A 19,806-nucleotide genomic window follows, 5' to 3' on the forward strand; every position below is an offset into this window, starting at 1 on the left:
CCCAGGTTACTCTTGAGCAGTGTTTCTCAACCTTGACAATTTTAAGGCGTGTGGACTTCAACTCCCAGAATTCCACAGCCAGCATTGCTGGCTGTGGAATTCTGGGAGTTGAAGTCCACACGCCTTAAAATTGTCAAGGTTGAGAAACACTGCTCTTGAGGGTCTTAAGGGGGTTGGAAAGTCAAGTGCACAGAAATAAGGTCTCAATAAACAGAGTGAGGAATAGAGTCCCATAAAGATCACCTCTTAGCTATGTTGCTGAGATGCCATTGGATACCTCTTTAATTGCTTTTGGAAGAAGCAAATGTGAAATGCAATTGGATTTATAAGATTGAGTTGTGGTGCCTTTACCTTAAGTGAATGTGAAAGACAAGCCATAGAAGTGACCAAAATAGAGTTCTGGGGGTATGCCATTAAATCCTTTCATACTTCCTTAGTCCCAGAAGAATGCTACATTCAAAATATCAAGGCCTATCTATCTTTGTCTCTATGAGTTTATTGCTTAATATACTTGGTTGAGTACATTAAAGGAGCAGATATCAGTGAGTCAATTTAGTCACCAAAAGCAGAGTGGGTGAAGTAACCATTATGGCTCCATGGAAGGTGGACCAAGGCCATTTTTTATTGTCTCACTTCTGCCACATGTTCTAAGATGCTTTTGCATCCTTTGTGGCATTGCAAAAAATCCTAGGATTCACTGTTTATTGGTGTTTAAATACCAATACTTCCCCCCCCACACACACACAAATACACTTTTCAAATACTGTATAAGCCAGGAATGAGAAGCAAGAGTGGAAAATTAATAAATTACTGTGTTTCCAGGCCCTGCAGTTGGAATTTTAATACCTCATCTTTAGAATATCCACTAGGACTTTTGCAATATAATTCTCTTTATTTATGTCCATTTAAAAATCTGATCTGAAAATGTGTATATAAAACATTGCAACCACCATCTGTTAACGTGCATGTCAAATTAAGCCTGACTCTTGAGGGGATAGATCATTGTAGAAAAAAAAAACAATACAAAGGAATACTCCAGCTCTTTTTAGCAGGCAAGAAAACGAGGGAAAGGCTGGCTTGGAGGAGAAATGCTAATTATCAGCCAAAGGAAATATGGATGATTTAGTTGTAGTGCGGAAATTGGTTTTGGGCGCCTCTTCTTTCTTATTATTTTGAAATGAGATCTTTCACATAATTGAACCAGTTTTCCTGTGCAATTCCTCTCACTGTGGTTTTCTCTCTGTCTTTATACACAGGTGGTATCCTAAAAGTGCTTTAGGAATTTTAAATGGAAAGCTCCAATTACCTTCTTAGAAAGATAAAGCTAGGTCAGGAAAAGGGTTAAACAAGAGTTGTAAAAGCAGTGCAGCCTCCTCCTCTCCTCCCCTTCCCCCCCCCCAATCCTTGAGCACAGTGCGGGGGCTGGGCTGACACTCCCTGCTCAACTTTTCCCTTGTCTATCGGTGCTGATTCCCGAAGGGAAGGGCTGGCGGAGCAGCGGGCACGGCTCCGTTGCAGGAGCGTAAAAGAAGCCCTCCGGGTCTGGTTTACTCTGAGCAGGCAGGCAGGCTGGCAGGCATGGGATCTGCTGGTGCTGCCTGGGACTTGCTGTTTCCTCTCTTTGTGCTTGGCGAAACTCCTCCCCGGGGTACTAGGTTTTCCTGAAGGAGGTTCTGGAACAAAAGCTGGAAAAGGCCCGGGAAGAAGAGCTGAAGAAGGCGGCCACCATCATCCGAGCCCACGTCCTGGGCTACATGGCAAGGTCAGTGCTCGGATTGCCTGCTTTGCTTGGCTGGCGTTGCTGCCTGCCTGCCTGCCTGCTGCCTCTGCATGTACTGGATTTTCCTCTCCTTCCCCCCCCCCTTTTTTTTTTCCCTGGCCTCCCCATTCCTGCTGGAAAACTTCCTAGTGTTTCTAAGAGGCAAAGTTAAGCCACTCGCTTTGACTTTCTCCTGTTGCATTTTTCGTCCTCCATGAAGCTGCCCTTATCTAGATCCCTGGCTCCCTTCTCTCTGCCATTCATTGTTCCAAGCAGAAACTCTGCTTTGATTTAGTTAGAACAGCTCAGTATCAAGGCCATAACAGCTCTGCCCGGTTCCTGTTTCTCTCCAGGGGTCTCTTGGTAGAGTTATAAGCAGGGGGGTTATGTTTCATCCCTGCTCTGTGTCTCCTTACCTATGTCTCTATTTTTAACTTACTATCATCTCTTCTTCCATAGTGAGCTGGGCTTTGTCTCAGCTTGTTCAGGCAAATTGCAGTGTGTACTGCATGCCCATTGGGATAATCACTTGCATTCATAGGGTGCAGCGGTGTTGCTATAAGAAATAGATGGTATATCTTGCAGGATTGCACCATTGCACATAGAAGTTAGGACTAAATTCAGTGTGATTTGTGTAGGTTTGTCTTAAAACCCTTTTTAGACTCCCTTAAGGTTCTGAAGAAAGACTGGAACACCTATGAGCAATGTTGGGTGAAATCCCAGACCCCACTGGGCCAGATAAAACTAGGAGAGAGGGAAAATGTATAGAACTAATAAGGATGGCTCCCCTCCCCATAACAGTCAGAAGAAAAATAAAAGTCTTTAGTTTTTTTTACACCTTTAGTTAGTGGCAGTGTTTCTCAACCTTGACAATTTTAAGGCATGTGGACTTCAACTCCCAGAATTCCACAGCCAGCAATGCTGGCTGTGGAATTCTGGGAGTTGAAGTCCACATGCCTTAAAATTGTCAAGGTTGAGAAACACTGAGTTAGTGTACTATTGCTTGCAATCTATAGGAAATGTACTATTGCAAAATCTATAGGAATACTTTCAAGTTTTTGCCAAGCAAACTAAACCAGGAAAGTTGATGAGATCTCACCCCAGGGATAGATAACCTGGTACATTTCCGATTTTCCTGCCTAGAGTTATTACAATCTCTTGCCAATGGCCTTGATTGCTGGAAATGGATTGGAACTGAATAGTTTCCAGTCATGAACAAGGCTCTACATTTTGTCTAAGCCAGGGATAGGCAACCTTGGCTCTTTTATGACTGGTGGATTTCAACTCCCAGAATTGCTGAGCCAGCATGGCTCAGCTTGGAAACCTCTCCCTTTTCCCTCAGCATGGCTGGCTCAGGAATTCTGGGAGTTGAAGTCCACCAGTCATAAAAGAGCCAAGGTTGCCTACCCCTGGTCTAAGCCAACTGAAATTTGAGGGAAGACTATGGAAAATTTGAATTCTACTGTACTTAAACTAGATGTGTCTTTCTGCTAAAGCTATTTTTGCCACTAGGACCACATCTATAATTGTCACACAAAATAACTTTTAAAACATTTGCACACATGTATGTATGATACATGTTATTCTACTTGTACAGATAGCTCTTGACTTAACAACAGTTTATTTAGTAACTGTTTGAAGTTAGAACAGTTACTGAAAAAAGTGACTTATCACCATTTTTCACATTTAAAACCATTGCAGCATCTCATGGTCATGTGATCAAAATTCACATGTTTGGCAACTGACTCATATTTATGACGGTTGCAATGTCCAGGGGTGATGTGATCACCTTTTGCGACCTTCTGACAAGCAAAGTCAATGGGAAAGCCAAGTTCACTTAACCATGTTACTAACTTTAAAAGTGTAGCGATTCACTTAACAGCTGTGGCAAGAAAAATTGTAAAATGGGCCAAAACTCATTTAACAAATGTCTCACTTAGCAACAGAAATTTGGACTCAGTTGTGGTTGTAAGCTGAGGACTATTTTAGAGAGGCAAAGAACCACCCTAAAGATGGTATCATTAATAAGCAACATATGGTTAATTTTTAAAAATTATTATTTTACTTTTTCTGGGTGGTGTAAATGCAAATTGGATTTTCTGCCATGCCATCCCACCTGCCAGTCTCATGCCATGTACCGTAGGTGGTGGTATGGCTTCTCTGGCTTCATGGGATTTAAATGTGATGCTCACTATTACAGCAGAATTTACAGTAAGTGGAATGGGAATAAAGCTGGATTGGGGATGCCGTTAAAGCAGAAAAGCAAGGAATGGGAAGGGCTGCTAAATGTTTTTGTTTCACAGAGCTGGTATGGAATAGCTTGGGTATGCACACGGGGAGGGGGGGAAGAGTTAAGGTAGAGAGAGAGAGCATGAACAAGGAAGGTTCAATCTTCCTTCCATCCAAGCCCTTCCATTCCCAGTCCATCAGTTTGATATCAGTCTGAGTATGGACCTCCTACTAATATTTATTTGATTTTTATCCTGCCTTTGTTACTTTATAAGTAAGTCAAAGTGGCAAACATATCCAACACCTTCCTCCTCCTGTTTTCTCCACAACAACAACCACCTTGTGAGGTGAGTTGGGCTGAGAGAGAGTGATTGGCACAAGATTACTCAACAATCTTTAATGGCCAAGGCAAAACTTGAACTCATGGTCTGGTTTCTAGCTCCATGTTTTAACCACTAAACCAAACCCTGGGGTTTCAGCAGGTTTTAAAATTTTACCTTTATATCTTTGATAAGAAGCCTATTTGGAGGAGTGAAGTGAACCTATTTTTATTGATTGAAGTAGTATTTTAAGGAAGTTTTGATTCTCAGAGTTCTGCATAGGGCTGCAGAACGCGCTGCTACTATTTACTGGGACCATCTCTGAGGGTTTTGGGTTTTTTTTGCAGGGATTTCTCTTGCTAAGGCATCAGCTTCTTAGTTCCTATAAGTATTCTTGCCCAGGTGGTGCTTCTGTTCTACACAAACATTCAGGAATATAGTGTAAGATCTATTATTTCTCCTACGTCATCGCCATAAAGGTAAAACAGGTTTCATGCCCTCTATTATGAATTCCCAGAAGGGATCCACGCGCATTAACACACACACACCCCCACACACACATATACACCCATCCCCAGCTCTAGAGTTCCGGCAAGGAATATCCATGACAGGATCTGAAGCCAGAACTTGTGATTTTCATTATCTACAAGTTGGAGGTAAAGGTTTTCCCCTGTCCAGTCATATTCAACTCTAGGGGTGGTGCTGATCTCCATTTCTTAGCTGAGGGAGCCAGCATTGTCCAAAGACTCTTCCATGGTCATGTGGCCAACGTGATTCGAGCCTGAGTTGTCAGATTTCCACAAGTTAGCCATCAAGAAAACTGTTCCTGAATATCTGTAGGACACCTGACCTCATTGCTAAACAGCAAATAACTTTCCGGCAGATGAAGTCTATCATAGCCTTTTATTTTTATTCTTAAAACTGGTTATTTTCATCCTTTAAGATGGCAAGCGGGATAGCAATCTTTGCTTCTCTTTATGGGAACATCAAGTTAGGAGACGTAAGTTAGGAGAAAATAAAAGTTGTGAACTGACCCTATTTGGAGAGATTTAGAAACTCGAGTTTGGCATAGAGAGAGTATGTTTTGCACACACACACCCCAATTACTCCATTTGTTGTGCGTAGCAGAAGATCACATGCAGAAACTGAAAATGAATGGCAGTTTTAAGATGCAGAAACTCCATGCTGTTTGGCAAAGTTTGGGAGAATGGCAGAGTAGCTTCTTGGAGCATTGTCCGCATGGAGACTTGATTGTGTTGGGCGTTCAGATCAGACGTCACAGGGCAAAACAGCAGCTAGGGAGACTTTTGGAAGAAGGGTGATTATATTGGTGTGACCTCCATATTTATATGCCTTTTGACTCAGGAAGAACTATCGAAGGGTGCTAGCCAGTGTTGTGACCATCCAAAAAAATTACCGTGCTCACTTCTGGAAGAAGTCTCTCTTATGCCTGAAAGCCTCTGCCGTTGTCCTGCAAAAGCACTGGCGTGGGCACCTAGCTCGCAGACTCTATCAAGACCTGCTGGAAGAAAAGCAGAGGCAGAAAGAGGAAGCTGAGGAGCAGAGGCAAGAAGAAGAGAGGATTAGAAGGGAGGAAGAAGAAAGGCAATGGCAAGAAGAGAGGGAGCGTAGGAGGAAGCAAGAAGAGAAGGAAAAGAAAAGGTACAATCCGCCATGGCCATGTTTCTGAGAGCTATTTTACTTTACTTGCTTGCTTACTTAATTAATTAATTAAAACGTATTTAAATTTATTTGTTGCCCTTCTCACGACAAGGTCACTCTGGGTGGCTTATAATGTTAAAAGTAATAAAATCATAATGTATACAGTCTTAAGAACAATAAAAATACAACTTATAATTAAAAGAGGAGGCAGGGAGCGGGATACATGGGGAGTTGGATCTGCCGTTGGTCCATTTCCAGTGTGACGTACCCCCCATTGGGGCCTGAGACCATCTAGCAGAGCTGAGTCTTCCATCTCTCTTACAGAAGATCAGGAGGATGGGAACAGATCTCACCCCCCAGAGATGGGGGCGAGATGTTCCAAAAGGCAGAAGTCACAGCGGAGAAGTCTCTTCTCCTGGACCCCACCGGCCGGAATTTCTTGACCAACGGGGTCCGCAGCATGCCTCCTTTGCCGGCCTGGTTGGGGTGAGCCAATCCCATTGGGCTGACATGGTTCTTTAAGTAATCTGGATCCATGCCATGCAGGACTTTAAAGGTAATAACCAACAAAGCAAACTGGCAGCCAGTGCAGCTTGCAGAGCAGTGGTATAACAAGGGCCACTCTAGGGGTCCCAAGAACTGCCTGCATTCTGCACAAGATGTAACTTTCAAATGCTCTTCAAGGATAGCCCCATGTGGAGTGCATTGCAGTAATCCAAATGTGAGAGGACCAGGACTTGAATGACTGAGTGCAGGACTCCTGATCGGAGAAAGAGCACAACTGGCACACAACGCAAAGTTGTGCAATCTCCTAGCCACAACTGCCACCTGCACACCGGGTCTGTCTGGAGTAGTGTCATCTCATCCAGAACTAAGGATGTCAAAGATTTGGACCTTGACGTTCCTTGCACTCAAAACCACTTGGTCTTGCCAGGGCTCAGCTGAAGCAGTTCAAAAAAGGAATTTTGAACTATTGGAGACATGGAGCTCCATACAAAGAAATCTCTGTATCTAGAATCAAGTTGTTAATATGAAACTAATAATAGTATGTGAAATGAATAGATTCCATTTCCAGGTCCAAAGCAACTTAAGGTTGGTGATCCTGAAGGCAAAGATAAATCAGAGATTGCAAAGCAGCAGCAGCTGCTCTTTTCTGAGCCTGTTTCTCTGCCACGAGATCTATAAAAAATGAACTACATTTGGTTCTCAAAAAATTCAACTTTTTCCAAAGGCTCATCCACCTTTGCTTGCACATGTCTTTCTTTCCCCTCTAGTTTCCCAGATTAATTCCAGAATTGGGAAATAGGCTTAACGGAGTCTTTCTCTTCTGTGTACATCCAGCTGTTCACCTGTCTTAACCTGAGTGCTTTTTCAATTAAATGTTTTTTATGATGAGTTGTTATTAATGTTTTTTTATGATGATGAATTGTTATTCATCATAAGGCAAACTTTATTACTTTTAGGTAGCCACAGGCAGTCCGTATTGTGAGTGGTCCATATATATATCAAGTAGCAGTCAGTTTCTGCTCTAAAACCTTTAAGAAAATTCAACCTTCAGAAAACTCAAGCTATTAATTAAAGGTGCTGTAATAAATTCTATGGTTTTGAAGGTTTTGCAACAGCTTTTAACCAAGACATAAATAACAAAGGCAGGCATACCATTTAAAATTGCATTGATTTTCAGTACTAGAAATTGACAGAGTGTGTGATTACCTGTTACTTCTTTGTGAAATTTCTGGCAAACTAGACTGTGTATTTTATTGGATAATTGCTTTTTTTTATTTTGAACAGGAAAAAGGAGCAGTTGGAAGCAGCACTGCAGATAGCTCAGGTACGTTCCTGTTGTTTCTCCAACCTTCTGCCTCTTCAGGATCCCCAGCAGAACCCTAAGCTACCTGACTGAGTTTTTCTTCTGAGTGCACTGTTAGCTGTGTGCATTTCTCCGAAGTAGCTCTGGGGCACATTTGATTTACAGTTCATCACTTTTAAATCAAAATATATGTGATGCTAAAGTGGAGAGGGAAGTTTAACATTGTCCTCTTAACGCCCTTACTTGTCTCAAATCTATATACACCATACCCAAAGCTGCTACCTGACTTGAGAGAGAAGCTTCTGAAACTGTAGTGACAATTGATGCTTTCCTTTTGAGCCAACCAGCAACAGAAGGATGATTTTTTTTTTCAAGTCATGCAGAAGATTTCAGGAAATTATCAAAAATCGATTCAATATTTTAGGAACTGGGTTCTGTGCATTTATACAGAAGTCTAAATCAATGCAACATCTCTGTGGTACACATAGGGAGACCTTTTGCTTTCATCTCTAAAACCCAGTGTTCAGAATTCGACAGTGCTGAAATCTTACAAAATTTATAAATGTCATAAGATTTTGACTATTTTAAAAAAATGTTTTAATTTTGAGTGGGATTCTATATTGGATTAGAACTCCAGATATTCAGTGGAGAATTCCAGTGAATCCAGTTTGTTGTCTTTTAATTTGGGGATGGTTGAAAGGCATTAAGAAAACATTGGTTCCAACCATGGATAGAGCAACAGGCCTCATACAGTATTTTCTTTGGCTTACTGGTTGTTGTTGTTGTTGTTGTTTGTAAATAACATACAAATACTAGTGTATCAAAGGAGATACACTACCTACCCATAATGATCTTCTTTTGAATTACATTCAGCTTAGGGGGATTTAGCAAATTGTTCCATATTGTATCTTTGAAAAGTTAGAATTTTTAAAAAAAGGGGGGAGCAGTGAAGCACCACTTGGCCCTTTTGATAACTCCTGAATTTTCGGATCTATTGATGACTGTCTAAAACCGATGTATGAAAGCTCATTACTTTCTTGCATTTTCAAATCAGATGGAGGTACTAAAAACCCAGAAGGAGAACCATCCACTGCGGGAAGAGGAACAGCGTCAAATGGAGGAGATTCTGCGGTTGGAAAGGGAAATTGAGAAGCTGCAGTGGCAACAGAAAGCAGATCATGTGTCCATTACGTGTGAGAATACCAAGAATGAGATGAAGCGGCAACGGGAAGAAGAAATACAGAGGCTGGAGAAAGAAGCATCTAGGGTTGCACAGGAGTTCTTAGAACTTTTAGATTTTGGGAACCTGGACGAAAGCGTGCAAAACCTGGAACGCTCCCTGTCCAATGAAGGAACTCTCAATATTGAATGCAGCCTTGTTGCTCCACTAGCTGAGGAAGAAGAAGATGAAGGTTTTCCGGCTGATGAAGAAGGGCCACCAGTCCCCAGCCCAAGTCTGTTGAACCAGGACAGTAGCACCAGGACCAGTGATAACTATTATTCCGAGGAAGACACATCTCCAAATATGCCAGTGTCTGGGGAGGAAGAGAACAGAGAAGGTGATGCTCTGCTTCCTTCTACTGAGAGAGCTGGAAGCCCTGAGACAGAACATCTGAAAAGCATATACTGGATAGGCTCAGAAGTAATGCAGAATGACACGGTGGAGGTGGAAGATCCAATTTACAGCTTGCCTCCAGATGTGGAATCAGATTATGACCATGAGGAATATGATGGCATTGTAGATATCAGCAGCACATCAATTGAACCACTGAACAGGGAGGAAGGCCTGCACAATTCTCATAGCAATGGTGTGGATTCCCATCGTGGAAGCTTGGACTCGGTGAGAAACTTTCATAACCATTGCAGTTGAATATTCCTGTTGTTAACCTGTTTCATCTTGCAGAAGTGGTAATGTCAATCGTGTTTCTTAATTGATATCATTGTCAAATGTAATCCATAAATTCCAATGAGCAACATTGGCTTCAGTTCCATAATGGAGGAAAGGCAGGACAAAGTTATGTTTTCACATGCCCTCAGAGACACATATATTAATTTGTTCAGTCCATTGTGGCATTTACTCTGTTAGTTAATCTGTTGTGACAATGCATTGTTTATGGCTTACTTACTATGCAAACCTAAAGAACTATTTGCAGCACTAGTGTGTGTGTGTATGTAGATCAGTCTACACATAATCCATATCAATTTTTATATATTCGGTCACTGGATTCTTCCATTACAGTTTCATATTTCCCTGTGAGACTGGGCTTGTGTGTTTGCGCTCACGCGTGTGTGTATTCAGATGAGGACCATTAATGGTAAAGAATGTCTTCCATTAAAAAAATGATAGGAGAAAGTCAGGGCTTTTTTTCTCATAGAACGCCCAGAACAGAGTTCCGGCACCTTTTTTGGATGGAACCTTGTAGGGTAGGCAAGGCGGGTTGTATGACGTGTGAGTTCTGGCACCTTTTTTTTTTTTTTTTTAGAAAAAAAGCACTGGAGAAAGTTGATATCAAAATAGGCACACTTCTTTTGAGCTTGGACCAGTGTTCAATGTTGCTTCTAATAATTCTTCTGTTGCAAGAGCAACATCTGTGTTAAATTTTTACATAGAGTATTACATACTCTAAATCAGGGGTGTCAAACTCGCAACATCACGTGACGTGTCACAACATATCGTGACTTTTTTTTCCATTGCCGGCAATGGGTTGGTGCAGTTTTGCCATGACGCATCTGGCCCACGGGCAGGCAGTTTGACACCCCTGCTCTAAATCTCCTTTTATCTAAGTCATTCTCAATATTTATTTTTTTCACCCATCTCAATATATCCTTGCTTCCTTCTTGCTGGATCCAAATCTGGTTTAATATTCTTGTTGTGGGACAAATAGAAGTTTGAGTGAAAAAATATTTTGCCCATCAAGGAAGTGCTAAATTACCTCATGCAAAATTTCCTTATCAAATTAGTCGCCCTACTATTTTTTTTCTTAACTGTGTTATTAAAAGAGATCTCCCAAGACATATAATTCAGGCAGACAATTCTAGACAACAATGTGATATGTTTAAATACAATCTTCTGGTATTTTCTTCCATGCTATTATTTATATATGGCTGCCATGATTGATTAATCGATTAATTGATTATGTGCATTAAGTCATTTCTGATTCTGGATGATCACATAAATAGAATTTCTCCAGGGAAATCAATTTCTATTCCTAATCTGGACCTTCACTGCACTGAGTCCATCCAACTCGCTACTAGTCATATTTTTTTTCTCATTCATTTTTTAAACGAATTCTTGAATGAAAGGTCTTGATGCAACTTCTGTACAGCTGTTACTGTACCTAGGAAATCAATTTAACATGTAATAGAAGTGGCATAGTTACCAGATAACAATAATTCATTTTTCTTCTAGTTTCTAGATACCAAAGATGATGAAGAAGGGGATACTTACATGGACACAGATGAAGAATTCTGTAGCGGCCGGGTCACTCTGTTCAATGGATCTGGGCCCGCATATTTTCACAGCTATCTCTACATGAAGGGTAAAGGATTTTTCCAGTTCCATGAAGTTAGCAGGTTGTCTGCTTCTGCAATTACTCATCTTAAGTTGATACATTCTTTTTTTTTCTCCTCTTGTTGTTGCTTGGTCCTGTATTCATTCTAGTTATAAAAGTTGTATCTTTTTAGAGAAGGGGTTTCAAAGAATTCTTTGCTAAAGTTTTAGCATGCCATGCAGTGATATCAAAATGGCAGTCCAGGTATTTTTTCTAGATCGAGTTTAACCTTTATGAATAGATAAACTGGGTTTCATATTAGGATGAAGAACATATACACCCACCCAGTTATTCTATAAATGCCCACAGGCATTTTCTTCCTCTCCTTCCTACTACCCTTCTCATCCACCACCACCCTACATACTCTACTCTGGCTATCTTTTCACAGCTCTCCAGTGGCTTTTCTTAAAGTTCAAAAACCATTTGTAGCTAGCTCTATTATTATCAAGTTACTTGGCCACTAGCCATAGGCACTGATGAGATAATGTTCTGACAGCAAGATAATGCTTCCCACTCCCAATCTAGATTTATAATTTATTTGCAATGCTTTCATTACTATATTCTCTGTGAATCTTAAGACAATTCTCCCTTTTTACATATAAGTTATTTGCAGCACTTTAGATCTTCAGGATTTCCTAAAAGAGTATATGCTGAGCTTTGTAGGTGGGGGGAATTAAATCCAGATCCTATACACTTTTCATCACACACTTGGCACATTGTTTTTTGTGAGCCACATTTATCCAATTATAGCAAGCTTCTTCTATAACAGTTAGAACAATTAACCAGTGGAACAACCTGCCTCCAGAAGCGGTGAATGCTCCAACACTGGAGGTTTTTAAGAAGAGACTGGACAGCCATTTGTCCGAAATGGTATAGGGTTTCCTGCCTGAGCAGGGGGCTGGACTAGATGACCTCCAAGGTCCCTTCCAACTTTACTATTATTATTATTATTATTAACCGTATAGTAATGGTTCAAAATCGCTATTAGCACTAATAGCTAAAAGGCTTTTTCCTCAAAAATAACAGTAATCAATTTTATGAGTCCTTTGTGTTGTAGAAAAAAAAAGAACAGGAAACTGGTATAGTGTTTTATTTCTCTTTTCCTTTTCTTTCTTTAAAAAATACTCTTATTTCCGTTTTCAATAAAATCACAGATAGCACAGGTGTAAATAAATTATGGGATGTAAGTTTTCATTTTTTATATTGGCAATTGAAGAGAATTGGAAGCTATTCCCATTGGTTTAGTGTTATGGATGGATCACTCCTTGTTGGCCTGAAGAGTTCTTCACGTCTGTATCCCACGGCAGGAGGTAACTCCTATTCTGATGGGCCAATAGAGTCTGTCAGTCCTATATGTGTATTGATTTTTGTAACTTATTCTTTTTATGGGCTTAGTAGTTTTTTTTTATCTTGATTCATTTTCAGCCTCCCAAAATCACAGTAGTGAGGTGAACAGCCATATAGATTGTTTAAATAATAAGTGGATCTTAACTATACAGGAAGTATTTCATTTTTCAGGGTAATCTTACAGGCAAGGACAGAAATATGAATATATCAGTGTCTGGTCAGATACAGCTGGAGCAAATGTGGAGAATACTTGGTGTTTTTCCAACTTGGTTTCTTTCCCTTGCAGGGGGGTTGATGAATCCCTGGAGGCGGCGTTGGTGTGTCCTAAAAAATGAGGCCTTTATGTGGTTCCGAGCCAAACAGGAGGCCTTAAAGTCAGGCTGGCTTTATAAGAAAGGAGGAGGCATGTCCACGTTATCTCGTCGGAATTGGAAACGGCGCTGGTTTGTCCTGAGAGAAGCCAAACTGATGTATTTTGAGAATGACAGTGAAGAAAAGCTGAAAGGAACCATTGATATCAGGAAAGCAAAGTATGGGCAATGCCATTATGTCTCTCCTTTCAAGGAAAACAAGGCTCAACCATTTAACCTAATTCATTATTTTGCTTCTTTGTTCACTGTTGGAAGGCAAAAAGCAAAATTCTCTGCAGCCTGGCTTTCAGAGAAATAATTTCAGAGTTTAAGTCCCAGAATACTTCAATCTAAGCCCAAAAGCTGTGAGAGAAAATTGACATCTCCCTGAAGGGGACATTTTAAACTTTTGAATTCCCATGTTCTTATTCATGCAAAATTATTATTCTTGTCTGAAAACTATCTAATCAATTTGACTCCCATTTGTCTTTATGATGTCCATTACTTGAAAAGAGAGCTTTTTACCCTCCTGTTCCTTCTAACTTTCCATTAGCTCTATCTTTAATATTAGGCTACTAACCTACTCCTGTTTTGGATTGTTCCAACCGCTTTGTCTGAAAAATCAGCCTTGGGACCTACTGAAAAGCCCAAAATTATATCCAAATGTAAGGAAAGGTTAATTCAGCTCTACACCTGTACCAAAAACAAATGTATTAGCCAGTCATTTTGAGGTGAAAAACATACATAGTAATATGGAGGAAGTGCTAAACTATTGATACTACTAACTGTGGTATCCTTCTGAATTGTCTAGTCTTGGGAGTGTAAATTTTTGCAACAGTTTATATCCATAAATGGTGCTGGGATATTGCTATTTACTTATCTCACATATTGCATCTTGTTCCCCATAATAGTCAATAGCTATATGAAACTGCTGGCAGATATCAGGAGTTTTAGAATGGGGCATTATTAGTATTTTGATGATACTAATATTTACTATTCCTTAATCCAAGGAAGCAGTTAGTATACTTCAATATTACCTGCATTTAATAATGGTTAGGTGCATTAGAACAAGTTGAAGTTAAATCCAGACAAGATAGTGGTGCTGTTGGGGAAATATGACACGAGTTGAGGACTGAGATTCAACCTGATTTGGATGTGACTGTCTTCCCCAGTCTTAGAAAGCTCCTTGATCTTCAGTTGTCGTTGGATTTGCCGGTGGCTACTATAGCAAGAAGCACTTTTAGATCCCTGACTATGAAATGTTTGCTTAATCCACACTAAAGTCTCCTCCGTTGTTCTTTCTTGTATGTTTGACTTTACCAGGAAGGATGACCTGAGCTGCTTCTATAAGACAAGAGAAGCTCCAAGCTTCCTTAATGCCAAACATGCCAAAGAGAGAAAGGCTAAATTTTATTGGATAACTTTGACAGTCTGGTTCTTAATGCATGGTCTTTTTGCAGGGAAATTGTGGATATTCATGAGAAAGAGAATGCCCTTGATATTGTGACAGGTGACCGGGTTTACCACATAGTGGCGGAGTCACCAGAGGATGCCAGGTATGGGGTAAAGCAAAAATTGTTTCTGTCTCTGAGCTGTTTCCTCTACAGGTCCAATTCCTAGAAATACTGACTGTTTTTTCCTTTGTGGAGCTATAAGATCCACTTTGCAAGCAATTCACAAGCCCCATTGAGCTGGCATATAAAATGTGTAATCTCTGCTGAAGTAGCACATGGTTACAGACAATTCCACTTCTATCTGTTACTATATTATAATTCAAGTATCAGAAGATTATTCAGGAGACTTAATATTTGAATATCTGACAGTGAAATATAATAATAATGTCTGCTTATTATGTAAAGCTTTCATCATCTGAAGGTACTTACTGTATTGTATCTGTTTGTGCCATATTATAGCTTAAATTGGACAATTTATAGTTTACATTGGGCAATCTATTTAAGGAAGCCGATATATTAATGGCCTTTTTAATCTTTGTGAATTGGATGTTCTATTCCACAGCTTCAGATTGTACTTAAACTGGTCCTCACAATTGACTTTTTCGTAAGCTGTTTTCCAATCCAAAGTAATAACTGGGCTATAAATATGCAGACATCTATCCTATGACTGCAAATATATCCTACATATCTTGTGTCAAACTATGAGAACAGCATATGGCACATTCTGCATTGAAAGAATCACATTTAGACCTTCTAAACATTCTTACACAGCAGAGCTGAGAAAGACCAGTACCCAATATCTTGGAAAAAAATCATCACCAATATCTTGGGAAAAAATCACCATCGATCAGTGACAGAGTCATTTATCACATTATCACATATGCTTTCTTTTTTGTTTTGACTTAACTGTATTATCTAAATCCAGGCAGTTTGTTGGTCAAATCACAATTGGCTATATCTAACAAACTGATTAATAGCTTGTGATTTATTAGGCATGATCACATTCACTAGCCATAATAGAAAGCAAAACCTGATAAATGTGATGGTTGAACTTAGAATAAACTAATATTTTATAAAGGTTCCATAGAACACATACACCTAGCTAATAATTGGCTAACTTTGTAGGAAACATTCAGGGTTGTTATGATCCATCTGCCTGGTAAATTATATAAGCCTGGCATTGCTGGCCATCTAAAATGGATTCTGATTATTTATTATTTTATTTTGATAGTGACTGGTTTAATGTCCTAAGTCATGTGCATAGTGCCACAGAGCAACAGCTGAGAGAAATGCAAGATGAGCAAGCCAATCCAAAGAATGCGGTGGTGAGTAACAATTAGGAGAACATCATACCGGAAAGATTATGTTGTTTCTCATGAATTCAGTAGTTGATTATGTCTTAGTGATACGGTTGCTACTGATCAAAGTGGTCTAATTGGCATCTCATAGAATCACCATAGAAGACTCAGTCCAAAGCTATAAACTAAAAGCCCTCATTAGTTGATGCCACTAAATGCAACAATAAGTGCTACAAGCCACCACAAATGGTGTAATATAGATTCTCCGGAAAGTGACGATAGATCCTTTTGTGCATTCTCTGCACCTGGAATAGAAGTGTGTTTGCAGGGTCAGTTTGATACTGTGTATGCACAAAGAGGATATTTGGGGTTCCTAATACCCCATCTTGAGCGGAGACAGAGGTAGGGCACATAGTGCTTTAATTCCAATCGTTTAAGAACCCAGCTAGCTCCTAACTACCTTGGTCATTACGGGTTCGCTGAAACAAATTGAGAAAATAAAAGGTAGGAACAGAAAATATGTAGTTTTGTACCAGTTCTGTATTTACTGTTATAAGTTCGTGTTATTATTTTAAAGGGAACCCTTGATGTTGGGCTTATTGATTCTGTCTGTGCATCTGATAATCCTGACAGGTATGTTTTGTATTTAATCATATTGTGATTGTTTTCTCCTTGGGTTTTTCCCTTCTATAATTTTAACATTACTGTAGAATGGCAGCATTGCTATAATAGGGAAATACATTTCAATTTATGAACCACATACAGATAGTCCTTGGGTTACGACCACAATTGAACCCAAATTTTATCTTGCTAAGTGAAACATTTGTTAAGTGAGTTTTGCCCCATTTTATGACTTTTCTTGCCACAGTTGCTAAGTGGATCATTGAATTTTTTAAGTTAGTAACACAGTTGTTAAGTGAATCTGAATTTCCCGTTGATTTTGCTTGTCAGAAGATCACAAAGACTGATCACATGGCCCCAGGACACTGCAACCGCCATAAGTATGAATCAGTGGCCAACTATCTGAATTTTGATCATGTGACCATGGGGATGCTACAGTAGTTGTAAGTGTGAAAAATGGTCATAAGTCCCTTTTTTCAGTGCCATTGTAACTTTGGTCACTAAATGAACTGTTGTAACCTGTATTTAAATAAAGTATAATTGCAACAGACAAAGAGCTGCTTAAATTACCTTCATCCATTTTAAATATCTTTCCAAGGGACTTGGTGCTTTTTAGTGCATAGTCATTGATGCCAAAACCTACCGCTCACCTCTTAGTAATATTTGTTGCTTTAGGTTACAGTTTTGCTGCTAGAACTGTTTTTTCCTCAGCAGTTTGGAACAATCTGTATAGTGTGTAATCCCTCAAATGCACATGTTTGAGAAGTATAATTGCACAATTCCCCTTCTTTGGATGGCTCCCCTCTTCTGCAGACCAAAATAACATTCTGACATTCTTTTGAAAACATGGTTTTGCCAGTGGGCCCGGGAACCCCCCAGGGCAGGGGTAGGCAACCTTGGCTCTTTTATGACTCGTGGACTTCAACTTCCAGAATTTCTGAGCCAGCCATAAAAGAGCCAAGGTTGCCTACCCCTGCCCCAAGGGATTCAGAGCCCATCAGGTGGTTGGTTTGATGGTTGTTGCAGGGGGGTGGGGGGTGTAATTGGACTTTGTGTTGGAGTTTTATTTCTGTAAGCCTCCCAAAGTCACCGTGTGTTGGGCAGCCATATAGTTTTCTTAATAAATAAAATAAATATTTTTTATTAAAACACTTATTAAAAATGTTACACACAACAGGAAGCTAAGACTGTCGTAGTTCTGCATCATCCCATAGTGATCTCTGGAAGGATTGAACTTTACAGCCCTTTCCATACGCAGCTGGGGAGGAGGCTGTTGGAGAAGGAGGGGGGAGGAGGTGGTGGTGAAGGTGGTCCATGTTGGTCTATGGTGACAAAAAATTGGTAGCACCCTTTGAAAAGCAAAATTTTATACAAATGGTGTGTTACAGGATTCCTGATTTTTTTACATCCTTGAAAAAAGAAGCATAAACTCAAGCTCAATAACATCAGCTTAGATCTGGATTTCAGAAAAGTGTTATTTTAAATAATAGTGTTGATTAGAATGATGCAGCTAAATAAACTGAAATGTTTTAATGGTAAAGACATACTTTCTGTAATAGAGATCTATGTTTAGCTCACAATTAAACTGTCTGGGCACGGGAGAATCAATGCAAGCTATCCTGGCCAAGTGTTTTGGTCAAGACAATCCATTTTATCTGATTCTCTGAAAAAAAAATGTCTAAAAAGTAAGGAATCTGTGTTAGAGAGTGCTTGCTATGCTAAGAACACAAAAACTAATGGGCTGGATCAGATGATTATACTATCTCAACTTCCAGGTTTGTTCCACATAATTCAATGACTGGGGGAAGGCCAGTAGCAGGGCATGGGGCCAATATTAATATTGAGTTCAAACCTTATCTTTCCCAGCTCCTGGTATTTACAACATATATTTCTCCCAATAATGGAGGCAATACTAAACATACTTTTTTTCCAAAATGACAAGAGGGAAACTTACATCGTGCATGTTTTCTTACTAACTGTTTAGTCTATGGGGAAATATTCTGCCTTTTTTGGACCTCTACAGTTTATTTATTTGTGTAATCATTAGTTTAATGCCTACCCCGGGTCAGAAACTTTTGTATAGCATGTTTGTGAACATCCTGATCTCTACTTTCAGTCCTGGGAAGTAGAGCTGTTCACTTCTCTTCCCAGGAAGTAAATTCTGTAAATGTTAAACAGGTGAGTACGGCAAGCTTCCTATGGCAAGGAGGAGATGAAGCACCTTCCTTCTACTTTGCAGGCCAAATTCCTTTGTGATCATCACGGCAAATAGAGTCATTCATTGCAACAGTGACATCCCTGAAGAGATGCACCACTGGATCTCTCTCCTACAGAAGCCCAAAGGCGAATCCAGGGTTGACGGACAGGAGTTTATTGTGAGAGGTAAAAAAAAAAAAATGAAGATGCAGAGGTGACCAAGGCAGAAATAATCCACTAAATCCTAAAGGTGCTTTTCCAAGAGGCAACTGGATTTTCTTGGTTTTTTTTCCTTGAAAACATTTCACTTCTCACCCAAGAAGCTTCTTCAGTTTCTCCAGAACTGAAGAAGCTTCTTGGATGAGAAGCAAAACATTTTCAAGGAAGAAAAAAAAATAAGACAGTCCAGTTGCCTTTTGGAAAAGCACGTTTGGGACAACCATGACTTGGATGATTGAGAATCTCCATAGACAATCAGCGAAATCATTTCTTAGTGTGAAATGTTGAACTTCAATTCAAAATTACCAGCCAATATAGGTGCGGGAAGTATAGTTCTTTTCTGGAAGACATCAAAAATAAGAAAGGCTGAAAATAGCAACTATCAGTTGAATAATTATCAGGTTTTTGCTTGTTTTTATGTCCCGGCAAAGTGGAAAGATGAAACATTCCGCTACCGGTAGTAAAACAATTCTTTTAGAATGCCGTTTTCAGCCAGTCACTAGAATAAATAACCCAGCTTAAATCTTCTCACCTACAGAGAGAGTAGCGCTGGCAGCAGCTGAATAAAAGCTATTAAATTCTGAGCCAGGAATTCATTAGGTGGTCATCAGGCAGCCTCCTGAAAAGCTCTGCAGGGGTATTGTGAGGATTGCTTTAAAGATACATGGCAGCTGCATATATGTTTGTATAAATAATACTGAAGAAAACATGCTAAACGTAATATAAAGCTCCCTCCCTTGGTTGTGTTTGGGTTATTATTGCTTCTCAGGAAGTCATAGGTGTTTTGTTGTTGTTTGAAATTTTTTTTATTATTGATAGTTTATTCATCAGTGATATTGCTTTGATATTTTGGACTTTTTACTAAAAGAAAGGAATGTGAGATGCTTAGAATCTCTCTGGATTGGAGTTAATAGAAACTCCAAGGAAGGAAGGAAGGAAGGAAGGAAGGAAGGAAGGAAGGAAGGAAGGAAGGAAGGAAGGAAGGAAGGA

General features: G+C 39.8%; 1 protein-coding gene across 1 annotated transcript in view; it reads left to right on the top strand.

Moving 5' to 3' along the window:
* The window catches only part of LOC107286771 (unconventional myosin-X), an 83,302-nt gene that overhangs the window by 51,935 nt on the left and 11,561 nt on the right, over nt 1-19,806 (top strand). Inside the window, exons 23-32 of the mRNA XM_029284002.1 lie at nt 1,656-1,762; nt 5,674-5,970; nt 7,762-7,801; nt 8,835-9,620; nt 11,190-11,319; nt 12,965-13,208; nt 14,489-14,584; nt 15,714-15,807; nt 16,358-16,413; nt 18,641-18,783. Coding sequence (XP_029139835.1) covers nt 1,656-1,762; nt 5,674-5,970; nt 7,762-7,801; nt 8,835-9,620; nt 11,190-11,319; nt 12,965-13,208; nt 14,489-14,584; nt 15,714-15,807; nt 16,358-16,413; nt 18,641-18,783 — 1,993 coding nt within the window. The remainder of the gene's footprint in view (nt 1-1,655; nt 1,763-5,673; nt 5,971-7,761; nt 7,802-8,834; nt 9,621-11,189; nt 11,320-12,964; nt 13,209-14,488; nt 14,585-15,713; nt 15,808-16,357; nt 16,414-18,640; nt 18,784-19,806) is intronic.

This window comes from Protobothrops mucrosquamatus, unplaced genomic scaffold (assembly GCF_001527695.2).
Source record: "Protobothrops mucrosquamatus isolate PMUCROS unplaced genomic scaffold, P.Mucros_1.0 scaffold324, whole genome shotgun sequence".
Lineage (NCBI taxonomy): Eukaryota > Metazoa > Chordata > Lepidosauria > Squamata > Viperidae > Protobothrops > Protobothrops mucrosquamatus.